General features: G+C 38.5%; 1 protein-coding gene across 1 annotated transcript in view; it reads right to left on the reverse strand.

The window, feature by feature from the left end:
- Positions 1–6,607: 6,607 nt before the first annotated feature.
- The window catches only part of PLXNA4 (plexin A4), a 614,893-nt gene continuing 607,083 nt past the window's right edge, over positions 6,608–14,417 (reverse strand). Inside the window, exon 32 of the mRNA XM_069979087.1 lies at positions 6,608–13,848. Within this exon, the coding sequence (XP_069835188.1) occupies positions 13,753–13,848 (96 nt within the window). The 3' untranslated portion in view covers positions 6,608–13,752. The remainder of the gene's footprint in view (positions 13,849–14,417) is intronic.

The following is a 14,417-nucleotide window of genomic DNA, read 5'->3' on the forward strand; positions in this document are numbered from 1 at the left end:
GTCATTGCACTAAGGTAAGGCCAAACAGCTAAGTGACGTCCGTTATTTAAGACTCAAAATAACGGACGTAATTTTAAACTGAGCTGAAAAACCATTGTGTGAACATAGCCATAAAGTGGAATATGAGTATGTCTAAGTATCACTTGTGCTTTTATCCAAGTTTCCATGATGACAGCACAGTTGGGGCCCCCTTTTTTACACAACATCATAAAATCAAGATATTCGTAGCCGACCCAAGGATCCATTCAGATTCTCTTCTAAGTACCTTGCTGATTGTTTGAATAGGGTCATTATATAATGTAGATCTGCCGTTGTAAAGTATTTACAGAAAAAAGATTTCCATTTGGCGAAACAAAGGACCTGTTGGGCGCTCCCTACTTCTCAGAGCCATAAAGCGTTCTGCATAGAAAAGATCTTTGAGTTTAGCAATTACTTCAGTTATGGTAAGCAGATTAGGGGAGAACCAATCCTGTAATATACATAATTTAGCTATTATCAGTACTACATGTGTCATTGCTGGAAAATGATGACACAATGCCTCTGGGCCGTTTTCATTCAAACTTATATGAAAGATTACTTCTAGGTGGCAAGTTACATGCATAAGTGGAAATTGCCTTAATGAGTTTGGATAACTCGGCCCAATAGAGTGTTAACCAAGGGCAGTCCCATATACCATTACATATACATATACATTATTCTAGTTTAGGTGGACTAATTGGCCTTTGGGTGTGTCTTTTATTGAAAAGTCCATTGAATTTAATAGTAAAATGGTGAAAGGACGGTGAAAATGAAAAGCTATCTGTGCAACTAAAGGATAAAGACGTCCAAAAATAATTGTCATGATCATTATTTTGACGTCCGTGCAAACAACATCCGTCATTTTATACACTGTACATTGGACGTCTGTCATTCCATTGACTTTAAAGCACTGCATTGAAATCAATTACATTGTGGCCACCTTTTCTCTTTTTTTTGATGTGTGAACATAGTCTTTCCCTGCTAAAAGTATATAGCATATAATAAAGTAAAACTATGAAAAATAAAGTTTAACAAAAAAAGAGAAGAAAATGATATATTGTTCAAAATAATATATTGTCCCATGATTGGGGAGGGAATAAGTGCTACCAACCAATAACAAAGCAAGGAAAGAGAAACATTGCAGCTAAAAAAACCTAAAAAGTACATATTGGTTAACTGGACCTCAGCAAACCTATAAGCTGAAAATGATCTGAATCAAATCATTCTGTCCCTAAAACACAGAAGCTATTCATTTAAAACAGACAGTACCATCGAAAAAGATCAAAAGTACCACAGGGCCCTTCTGGTCATTAACCCCTTCACGTCAGCCATCTGTATATATACGTTCCTATTGCACATGCCCCGTGCAGTAGGAATGTACATATACGTTCCTGACTGACAGGGGCTTTGTGATGAGAACGGGATCGCTGCAGGGACAGAGATCCCGTTCTCATCTGTGTACAGCATCGGAGATAATGAGGATCAGCTGCGATCCCGCAGCTGACCCCCATTAATCCCTTAGTGACCGCCGAAACGGCGGTCACTAATGGGCCGATGCCGCCACTGTATTTCATCTCCCCCCACCGTGAATCCACGGTGGGGGGAGATGAAATAAGTAAAAATCAGACCCCAGATCAGCCCCCTAGTGCCCCAGTCACTAACCCCCCCTCCCGCGGCGGCCATCGGATCCAAGATGGCCGCCGCGATCACTGTGAACAGAATAATGTCTGTTCACAGTGATCAAAAAAGAAAAATGAATGAAAGCCCCATGCTCTCCGCCACCGGAGGTAGCGGTATACTATATACCGCTGATCGCTTGTGCCATGTGCCGCCGGCACTTTTTATCCCCTGTCACCATGAATGATTGGTGACAGGGGATAAAAAGTGATGTCCCCACACCCCCCAAGTCGCCCCCCACCCCCCCTGTCACCCCCGTCCCCCAGTCACCCCCCCTTCCCCATATACTCACCGGATCCACGGAGCTCCTTCCTCCTCGACGTCCTGGCTGGTTATGAAGTGCGCATGCGCTCCACAACCAGCCAAGCTCTGAAAATTTACGTCAAAATTCACGTCAGATTGCACGTAACCCCCTAGATTACCCGTAACCACCGCACGTTGCCCATGACCACCGCATGTTGCCCGTAACCACCGCACGTTGCCCGTAACCACCGCACGTTGCCAGTGACCCCCTCCAGATTGTCCGTAATCACCCCAGATTGCCTGTAACCACCCCAAATTACATGTAACCACCCCAGATTAGCTATAAGCACTTCACTCTATCCGTAACAATTCTAGATTGTCTGTAACCCCTCCAGGTTGCCCCAAACCACTGCAGGTTGGGCATAACCACCGCAGGTTGGGCATAACCACCCCAGATTGCCCGTAATCATGCCAGATTACATGTAACCCCCCAGATTGCACGCAACCACCGCAGGTTGCCTCTGACCACCGCACCTTGCCTCTGACCACCGCACGTCGCCTCTGACCACCGTACGTCGCCTCTGACCACCGCACGTCGCCTATGACCACTGCACGTCGCCTATGACCACCGCACGTCGCCTATGACCACCGCACGTCGCCTATGACCACCGCACGTCGTCTATGACCACCGCACATCGCCTATGACCACCGCACATCGCCTATGACCACCGCACCTTGCTTCTGACCACCGCACCTTGCCTCTGAACACTGCACCTTGCCTCTAACCACCCCAAATTGCCAGTGACCCCCTCCAGATTGCCCGTAACCACGCCAGATTACAGGTACCCACCTCAGATTACCTATTAGCACTTCAGTTTATCCGTAACCACAGCAGGTTGCCTGTAACCACCCCAGATTGTCCGCAACCACCCCAGATTGTCCGTAACCACAGCAGGTTGCCTGTAACCATACCAGATTGTCTGTAACCACAGCAGGTTGTCCGTATTCACCCCACGTTGCCCATAACCACCTCAGGTTGCCTCTAACCACCCCAGGTTGCCTCTAACCACACCAGGTTGCCTGTAACCACCCCAGGTTGCCGTAACCACAGCAGGTTGCCTGTGACCACCCCATGTTGACCGTATCCACCCCAGACTGCCCGTAACCACCCCAGACTGCCCGTAACCACCTCAGACTGCCCGAAACCACCTCTAGATTACCCGGAACCACCCCAGTTTACTTGTTACCACCCCACATTACCTGTAATCTAATTTTTTTTATTGTATTTTAGTAACTGCGCTATTCTAATAACCATTACTAGCTGCGGTTTTGCTCCAGCAAATTGGCGCTCCTTCCCTTCTGAGCCCTGCTGTGTGCCCATACAGTGGTTTATGCCCACATATGGGGTACCGTTGTACTCAGGAGAACCTGCGTTACAGATTTTGGGGTACATTTTTTATCCTGTTCCTTGTGAAATTTAGAAATTTCAAACTAAACCAACATATTATTGGAAAAATTCAAGTTTTTCATTTTTACTGGCCAATTTTGAATACTTTCCTCTAATACCTGTGGGGCCAAAATGCTCATCCTACCCCAATATGAATTCTTTGAGGGGTGTACTTTCCGAAATGGGGTGACTTTTGGGGGATTCTATTCTGTAGACACTACAGGGGCGCTGCAAATGCACCTGGTGCTCAGAAACTTCTTCAGAAAAATCTGCAGAGAAAATGCTAATTGGCGCTCCTTCCCTTCTGAGCCCGGCTGTGTGCCCATACAGTGGTTTATGCCCACATATGGGGTACCGTTCTACTCAGGAGACCCTGCGTTACAGATTTTGGGGTGAATTTTCTCTCCTGTTCCTCGTGAAATTGAGAAATTTCCAACTAAAGGAACATATTATTGGAAAAATTCGAGTTTTTCATTTTTACTGTCTACTTTTGAATACTTTCCTCTAATACCTGTGGGGTCAAAATGCTCACCACACACCAAGATGAATTCTTTGAGGGCTGCACTTTCCAAAATGGGGTGACTTATGGCGAGATTTTACTCCGCTGGCACTACAGGGGCACTGCAAACCCACCTGGCGCTCAGAAACTTCTTCAGCAAAATCTGCATTGAAAAAGCTAATTGGCGCTCCTTCCCTTCTGAGCCCTGATGTGTGCCCATACAGTGGTTTATACCGACATATGAGGTACCTTTTTACTCAGGAGAACCTGCGTTACAAATTTTGGGGTACTTTTTTTCTCTTGTTCCTCGTGAAATTGAGAAATTTCAAACTAAACGAACATATTATTGGGAAAATTTGAGTTTTTCATTTTTAATGTCTACTTTTGAATACTTTCCTCTAATACCTGTGGGGTCAAAATGCTCATCCTACCCCAAGATGAATTCTTTGAGGGGTGTACTTTCCAAAATGGGGTGACTTATGGGGTTTTTTCTCTCTGCTGACACTACAGGGGCACTGCAAATGCACCTGGCGCTCGGAAACTTCTTCAGCAAAATCTGCAATGGAAAAGCTAATTGGCGCTCCTTCCCTTCTGAGCCCCGCTGTGTGCCCATGCAGTGGTTTACGCCCACATATGGGGTACCGTAGTACTCAAGAGAACATGTGTTACAAATTTTGGGGTGCTTTTTCTCTCATGTTCCTTTTGAAAATGAGAAACTTTAATCTAAATGTATATATTATTGGAAAATTTTAATTTTTCATTTTTTTACAGCCTAATGGTGAATACTTTCCTCCAGCCCCTGTAGGGTTAAAATGCTCATTATACCCCTAGATTAATTCTTTAAGGTGTCTAGTTTCCAAAATGGTGTCACTTATGGGGGTTTCCAGTATACAAACCTCCTAAATCAACTTAAAATAAGAACTGGTCCCTAAAAAAATCAGTTTTGGAAACTTTCACGAAAATGTGGTAATTTGCTGATACATTTCTAACCCCCGTAACACCCTAAAAAAGTAAAATATGTTTATGAAATGAAGCCAGAATAAAGAGGACATATTGGTAATGTGACTTAGTAACTAATTTATGTAATACAACTTTCTTTTTTTAGAAGCAGAGAATTTCAAAGTTCATAAAATGCAAATTTTTTCAATTTTTCATGATATTTTGATGTTTTTCACAAAAAACACACAAAGTAGTGACCCAATTTTGCCACTAATATAAAGTACCATATGTGACGAAAAAACAATCTCAGAATCGCTAGCATACGTTAAAGCATCACTGAGCTATAAGCGCATAAAGTGAGACAGGTCAGATTTTGAAAAATGAGCCTGGTCTTTTAGGTGCAAATAGGCTCGGTCTTGAAGGGGTTAAAAAGAAAAGATACATGAGGCTTAAAACAGTAACAGTAGAAATGGTATATTGGATAATCCTATAAGAAGGCCACGGGAAAGCCTTGGGAGGAAGGTAGCATCTGCCATGAGGCAAGATAAGTATCTAGCCTCTGGTGGCAGATTACACAGCCCTGCACTAGCAGCCCCTGAATAGTAGGCGACCATACATATATTATACATGTGAGGGAAATTATTACAACTTGAGGCATTATTATTACTGGGAAACACAGAAGGAGCATTCATACTACTTGGGGGCACAGGAGGGGGAAATATTAGCACTTGGGGGCAGTAAAAGTCACAATTACTACCAAGGGGCACAGAAGGGACATTATTATTACTTATCAGTGAAATCAGTGATATCAGTGAAAGTCCAACTCCATAATAAAAGATAAGCATCCACTTTTCTGTGTCAGAGGCCTTTTCCTGCATAGCTGAACTATGCAGGTACTAAAATGTTTCTCACTGAAATTTAATTAATATTAGTTTTCTGTGTATGGCTATGTTCACACATCGTTTAACAGCATCTGTTGCATAGCAACGGACGCTGGTAAACATCCGGCTGCCGGGCTGCACTCAGCCCGTTCCTGCAGCCTATACCTCTGTATTGGCTGCAGGAACGTTCTTTTTTCACAATTGATTTACGGGCACCGTTAAGTGTGCCCACAAATCAATTAGCCATTCACTTCAGTGTGAACCTAGCCTATGGCACATTAGGGAGAGCAACAGTGCAGTTTATACTTGAAATATGTGCTATGATGTTATGATGGAAAACCCCATTAAATGCTAAAATTTAGGCTCAGATTTTTTGCAACAAACCAGTCCATGTTGCATTTATTCTAAACCAGATTTTTTTTTATCATCATCATCATCATCATCATCATCATGTCATGTTTAACCTACACACACTTACCAACTCCTTGTTTTCCCAATAATAACAGATATCATCCATTCACTAATCATTGGGACTTCCACTGATCATGAAAATGGTAGTCCCTAAATCCCCTTGGGGTTTGATGAAAATAGCAAAATCTAGTGCTCAGCTGGTGGCCTACACTCAGCATTTTTATGATTGGTGTGGGAAAGAGGGTTGGACCCCAGTTTTAAACTACGTTAGCCTGTTTCTTGGGGAAATATTTTACTTTCTAAATATAACCTTGTATGGATTCAATGTGAAGCTAATATATTTTAAAGATGGTTTTAGCAGGAAGGCTGAGGCTCAATATATCTCCATGGACTGGTGGTACATAACACAGAGATTTAATTAAAAAACCACCAAAGTAAAAGATAACATAACAGATGACAGATTTTTTTAAATAAACTTTATTCTATATTACAAATAGTTTGTTTTTTTCCATTTGTTTTGGACTGCAAAATAGGAATGCATTATATTTACATACACAGGTATACAATTAATTATAACAAAGTTACAGAAGCTTGCCTTTACCAAGTTACAACTCTTTTTTTCCCCAATTTAAATAGTATATCTAGGATAATAAAAACCTCCACTCTATTATGCATTTTTTATCTCTTTGAGGCTCTCAGTAACACTGGACTCTAAAGATATGATTATATAGGTGGAAACTTTATCAAAAACTGTTGTAGCCAAAAGACTTTGCGCAGAGTTCTTGCCTTGACGAGTATTCATTAGCATTCCTGGTCAGAAAGAGATTTTTCCTTGCATTGATATTTTGCAAGTTCTGGTATTTTCAGAATTTTTATATAATACAATACTTTCTAATGAGTAACGGGAATGAAGGCATTTTATACTGCACATTCTATAATCTTTAGATTCAATACAATATTATAGGAAGACAACAGAACTTTATAGAAGCATTCTACAATTAATTTGTTGTAATTACTATAAACCTTGGGATTATTCTTTTAGATACCTATGAATCCGGAAGACGCTTATAAGATTGTTCTCCAATTAAGCACAAAAGACCATGCTAATGTTGCAAAAAAAAAGAGAAGATTTGACATTGCAGAGCATCTGTCACTATAACAGAAGGATATCATTTCTGCATAGGAAGAAAGGTTTATCCAAGGAAGTAATGTGTAACTGGATTTTCAATATAAAAATAGAAACAATTTTTGCAATTAAATATTATTTGAGGGGTTTTATAGGTAATATATAAGTAATAACACTAGTATAAGGAGAGAAGACATGGTTTTAGTAAGGTTTGATTACTAGTGATATTAATATCATAATGATATTTATACCATACTACACTTACTATATACCTAAACATACTTGCAGATCTAGTACACATTCATGGCAACAGTACTTTCTTACGGCAGTGCCCTCTTTCAGCAGGATAATGCATCCTGTCATACTGCAACAATTGTTCAAGAATTGTGTGAGGAACATGGAAAAGAGCTCAAGGTGTTGATTTGGTCTCCAATTTCCCCAGATTACAAAGCTTTCAAGCATCTAGGACTTGTGAAAAAAAAAACTCTTCTGTTTATTTTTTTTATTTTTAGAAGTGGGCTACAAAATAAATAAAAAAAAGTTGTACTCACCTGAACCCGCGCAACCTCTGATGGTGCCTGGCCCTGCTACTTGCAACTTCATGCTCTCCACTTGACACAAGGAAGTGCAATAACTGCCAATCACAGGCCATGATAGTGATTGGCTCAACCAATAACTGGCTGAGTGGACACTTCCTTGTGTGAAGAAGAGAGCAGAAAGTGGTGAACAGCAGCAACCAGTCACCTTTAGAATGACAATTCAATTTGGATACTTTAAAAAAAAAGTAAGGGACCACCCCCCTTTAAAAGATTTGTTGCTAACATCTAGCTGCCAGAAATATACATTTAAAAGCATCTTTAATGCAGTTAAACAGCCTTCAGTCAGGTTTGGGCTAATGCACACAGTTAAATAGTAACTGCACTGCAATACCTGACACCACATGAGGAACTTCGAAAACTGATCTTTTTTTATTTTTAACTTAATAATTCAGTTAATTGATAGAAGAAGTTAAAAGGAAGTAGTTTGTTTTCTCTAAGTAAAGTTTAATGCCCTGCATCAAACATTTGGGAATAGCTTCTCATTATACATTTCAATTATATTTATTCTATTTTATATGAATACTGTACATATACACAGTTTAATATAAATTAGAAACATTACGCTTTAAATCCATTTTTGCTAGTTAATTATAATATTCCTTAAGTACTTGGGACAGTTATGTGTATATGGCCCAACAAATGTGAGATATTGGAATACACATACGTACACAAGAGGTACATTCAGTACAAGATAATCATCTGCATAGTAGAGACTAGTATCAGTAGTTTAATAGTAGAGTAGAGAGCGATAGTCAAAGTTTGCTAATTAATAATTAGAAAACTTCAGTAATTATGTATGTTTTGCAAAAGTGACAGCAGGAAGTGCAGCTATATTGGTTGTCTTGTTTGAACTAGTGAAAGGGGTTATCCAGCATTAGAAAAACATGGACACTTTCCTGCAGAGACAGTCCAACTCTTGCCTCCAGTTTGAGTGGAGTTTTGCAACTCAATGCAATTGAAGTGAATGAATCTTAATTGCAAACCACACCTAAACTAGAGACAAGAATGTTGCTGTCACTGAAAGTGGCCATGTTTTTTTAATGCTGGATAACCCCTTTAATATTACAAGTGTACTTTTTTCAGCATGTTGACGAATCAACACAATAGACAGTTATAGTAAAATATTTCTGTGCGTGAAACACATGTATTTAGCAAACTTTGGTTACACCTCTAATTTATTGATATATGAGCATTTTTACAGTTTGAATTTAACATTGACTATAATCTGTAGTCTTTAAATGTAAAATCTAGCTTCTTTATTATACACTTTCAATACCTCATTGTCTCTGTATGGTGTAGAAAAAATGCTATTTTCCATGAGCAGCCTAACTGTAACCTTATTCTATATTTCTATGGGTCCTTTTAGATGGGCAGTGCAGGCTCAGATAAGGAGGGTGCTTGCTTACTTAATCCTTAATTATTTTTTGGCCACAGAAAAGATTGCATTAGCTGACATAAGATCCGCTGACTCTTTTACATAGGCCAATTATTAGGAATGAGCATTCCTATGAAAATGTTTTCAGAATCAGTGGCAGCTCAGTACTTCTGCAGTGTAGTATAGTTATAGATGATAAGTGATAAGGTGATAAGACTCTTCAATTGTTAAGGGGGGGGGGGGGGAATTGAGCAGTGCCAGCAATCAGACTCTCAATGATAAAGGGAATTGAGGTCTCAATGCCCCCTCTTTAATTAAAGCAGAGAACATATATTCTAAATCTAAAATTCAAACAGGGACACTCGAGACCCCATGCTTATGAGTGTTATACCATCAGTTGGACCCACACCAGACAGACACATAACCTATCTTGTGTTTTACTGTCTAGAGCCTATTCAAGTAAATAGGTTTAATCCTCTGTAACACACACACAAAAGAATGTGATAATATGTCAACATTGCAATAAATTGATCATGGCACCCTCTTGTTCCTTTCATTTATTGTGTAGCATATAAAAAAAACTGGAAAAGCCCTTTAAAGCTTTAACTATCCAGTCAGTCACACCATATTCACTATTGAAACCCCTATAAACTGATTCAACTGAAAACAGCTGTTTTGGCCAGTTTCTACATAGAGTGCTGTTCCTACACAAACCGAGTGAAACAATTACATGCCATATAAGAGGTATTATGGTATATAACATAATGCTAGATTTTACATTTGCAGAAACAAAACCAATTATTAATCACAAGAAGTATTTTATTTAAATATGTTTAAGGGTGCCTTCACACCTAACGGATCCGCAGCGGATTTTCTGCTGCGGATCCGCAGCAGATTTGACAAAATGAATTAACACAGCATTAAATCCGCACTGTAAAATCCGCTGCGGATCCGGTGTGTATGAAAGCACCCTAATACAGTGTTGAGCTTGATACTTGGTCCAGCATGATGCTTGATCAAGATCAATGCTAGACAAAGCCTCTTGTGGTGCTCCGATGCTCGGTATTTGAAAAGCTTGTTGAAAGATAATCAACAAGCATTAAGGCTGTGGAAATGCATACTGCATTTTCACAGCCTAAAACCCATGGGGGATGCTTAAGTATTATGCTTACCACTCTGGTCTTTGATGTTCACCATAGCCACTCAGACAATCAGCAGCTGCAGTAGTTTCCCTCCTCAGCCAGAAATTGGCTGGGTGGTGATAGTGAAGATAAATACCAGAGCAGTAAGTATAATTCCCCCTTCCCCTCCAACAGAGCACAGTCTGGTCCCCAGGGGTTAACATACTTACCAGGGGGCCAGACTGTCAATTTGTAAGATTTCAGGTTTACCAGGCACCCTCCGCTCTCCTGAGCAGGGGGCAACTGGTTAAATGCTTTCGTTTCCCATTGTTTTCTATGGGGTTTGTTACTTGAATCGAGTGCTCCAGCATTGAAAAATGCTTGACTTGAGTCATGAGCATTCAAGCATTTTAATGTTTCCTCACCACAAATTAGATATATTTTTCTGTTAACTTTAAATATTGATTGATTTTCTTTCCAAAATCTTTACTGTAAAGCAACTTTTTTTTAATTGAAATGAGCTTTAAAGAATTAAAATGTTATTTTATGACCAGGAAATAGAATACAGAATACTATTTTTCATTTTCAGTCCACTTTTTTTTTGTACAAAAGGCTTCAATGGTCCCCCATGAGGGAAAGAGTGGAATCATCATGATATTTATCAATGTCAGTACAACTAATATATTATTTAAGTAGCCTGGATTAGGACCTCAACCCTTGTAAATCTAATCATTAGCCAAAAAAACTGTTGAATTTGAAGCAGTAGGCTTATGGAATAAACTATAGCATTAAACCAGTTCATCAGCACTATATATTGATTTCATAAACCCATTCTATTTCAAAGACTTTGATAAAGTTTCCACCTTAACATTGAATATAGTCACATGACATACCACTCGAATCAATGTTCTCAGGCAGACAAAAAAAAGAAGAAAAAAAAAAAGGAACTTAAAAGTAGGAAATAAAATGAAAACCACATCCACATCATCAGCAAGGCTTTAGTTTTCTCTCAGAATTAACTGTATTAACATGCGCTATTATCAGTATAAAGGGGAAAAAAAGGGGAAAAAAACCCTGAAAGCTAAGGTATGTTCCTCTGGAACTTAAGGGCCAAGACCCTACACATTCACAGCACAAATCTGGCAATTCTCAAGGCAAGAAGTTCAGAATAAGAAAACAGGAAAAAGTAAAGAAAATAAAGACAGGCAGCTTTGAAGCTCACAATGGTCAACACGAAAAGTTACATTTCTTCTATATGTACTTATTTTCTTTTGTTTTTTTTATATTTTAATTGTCTGAGGTTGCCTTTTTTGGAAAAAAAAATGGAAAAAATATGTATCATAGAAATAAAGATAACATTGAGTGAATTAGATAGCATAGTGGTCTACATGTATTCTTTCTGTACAGCTGTGCAAATCCAATTGTTTACTTATCATCTTCCTACATTTCATGCGAGATATCGGGACTGGAGCAGACACAAATGCATACTGAATTGTCCTTTCCATCATTATCCTTTTGAGGATAAGAAGAAAGCCTTTGAGATGTGACAGTGGTGTGCCACCATAACCTTTGGTTTTGTCTACAATTCTTTGAGTGTGATGCTTCTTCTTCCCCTTGATAAACATAGTAGCCAGCCAAACCTTCAAGTCCAGTTAAATAGCATTTATAGTTCAGTAACCATAAATTCAAAGCAAATGCTATGAAATGTTCAAATAAGGTGCATAAGGGATTAAGTGCTCTCAACAAAAATAGACAGAAACCAATTTTTTTGTATCACTTTCCAGCTTGTTCCAAATTGAATTCATTCTAGCGTATGCCTGTAGTTAGGTTTGTACTTTATTAGTATAAAAAATAATGCTTACAGAATAGGAAGAATTGTATACATTACTACTGTCCTACAACGAAAAAGTACAGTTTCACCTTCTAAAATACTGAACTGTAAATTCTGCAAAATTACAAAACAAGTTAGAGTAACCTTGGAAAAAAGTTGGAATAACCTGGAATTTTAAAGCAATAGCCTTAAAATGAGTAGCTACTTGTCACTTATGCTGGTTGCATTCACAGGCAATACTAACCTTCTTGGTGACATTCTGTTTTGTCATTCCAAATAAAAATTGTGCTGATTTTCTGTTTTTATTAATCTATTTTTTTTTTTGCATGATTATTGTACTTTGTGCTCCTTTTTTTGTAAATGGCAGTTTCAAAACAAGCTTTTATATTTTAAGCCTTCAAGAATATGTCTAATCCTCCCAAGACTGAAAATGGCTTTCCCAAGTTGAAATGGATCATAGTTTCCCCTTTTCTATCTTACATTACATCTTAGGTCTAAAGTGAATTGTGCTAAAGTGTATCAAATTACCTTGTTCTTTTAAAACCTTCACATTGCCTGTATGTAAAACAATGGATGCAAAAGCGCAAACATACATTATATATCATTTTGTGTGTGTATTTTTTTCATAATAGATCTTCTTAGTACATAACATTCTATTTTTATACACTACAGGCAATTGACGTGGAAGTTTGTACCTTTTGGAATGTGAGGACTTCACTTAAACCAATTAAATGTAAAACCTGAAACATAAGATGGATCACTTTTAACATTAATGAAACTACTGGTGTTTGTCTCTTATTATGCAAATTGTAGTACATAAATTTAACGTTTGTTGAATTGTAAGATGAAATTGGGATCTTGGGTATGATGTATTCTTATACCTAGCTTATAAGTCATTAGTATTCATATTAAAAGCCATCTGCATTCTTTTTGTTGCTTTGTACTTGATTTTATCAAACAATTTTACTTTTTTGGGAACATTGAATTAAAGCAGATGCATTGAAAAGCTTGCAGGACAAAAACTTATTTGGGTTGTTTGAACAGAGAAAATGATAAGGAAAGTAGAATAACTTCTTTCTTCTAATGGCCTCTGATAGATTAAAGGAATTTTGCATGTTCTTGTTTTATGCTCCATGTCGAAGGTTTACATGAAGACAAAACTTGAGTCAGGTAGCTGGGATATCAATAATGCCTTTTTCTGCCAAAGAAGGATTCCATTTTTTATGGTTTAAAATTCATTAATACTAAGTTCACATTCCATCCATACCAAATCATGGCAGGGAAAGAAGCCACAAGCAGCAGCACAGCATATAAGACCCTCTGGCTTTCCATACTGGATAGCGTAATAGTTTTTCTGTAAGCAGAGGTCTTAATTAGAATGTTTTTGTATCCCAATATTTCCACACTGTATGACCTCCCTTAATCCATAGGACATTTTGTGTTATCCATGAGGTTCATAGAAGGAAGAAGAGGAAGCAGAAGACCCTGCATCCAGCCAATCCGAACTTGCACTTGGTAAAGATGACAATCTTGACTGAGGCACGGCTTGGTTTATCCCTTCCAGGGTAACCTGGAAGAGCATTTTTCAGCTGTCTATACTCATCAGGGCAATGACTTGTTCTAATTTGTAGGCAAGTTTTTGCTTTCCAGCTTGGTCATCTTGATCTAAAGCTGTTAAAATCTGTAACAATAAGAAACATCCAAATTTTAACATATATACAAAGAAGTGAGAGTTTATGAATTTATAATTTATGAATTATGTAGGTAAATGTATGAAAATATATAATACCCTGACCTGTCACTCTACAGTGACTTTAATGACTTGAACAAAACCAAAAAGTTATTGTACTTTTTGGCGCCCTTACCCCACCCAGTTTAGGTGGTTTAGAATAAGATTAGAGCTTTCCTGTATACTTGTCAACTACAACAAGACTGCCTCAAAATTTCACTGGCAGGAATAAACAAAGACTACTTCATGAGTTACATGACAATAAAAATGTAATTGGGTCACTGGCAGGAGTAGTATTTCATTCTTTGCCAGTTTGCCTTTTGCTAGGTACTGGTGTGACATTTGAAGTTTTTAACACTCTGACATCCCATTTAGAGCATTCTATAAAATGCCTAATTTCACACATTAATTGTAAAAGATACAATGCCAGGGGATAGTATATAGCAACCATAAATGTCAGACTTTTCCTAGATGCCAACAGGCTTCAGCAGTGTCTCTAGATGCTATGTACAATTATTCTT

Source organism: Dendropsophus ebraccatus, chromosome 1, assembly GCF_027789765.1.
Source record: "Dendropsophus ebraccatus isolate aDenEbr1 chromosome 1, aDenEbr1.pat, whole genome shotgun sequence".
NCBI lineage: Eukaryota > Metazoa > Chordata > Amphibia > Anura > Hylidae > Dendropsophus > Dendropsophus ebraccatus.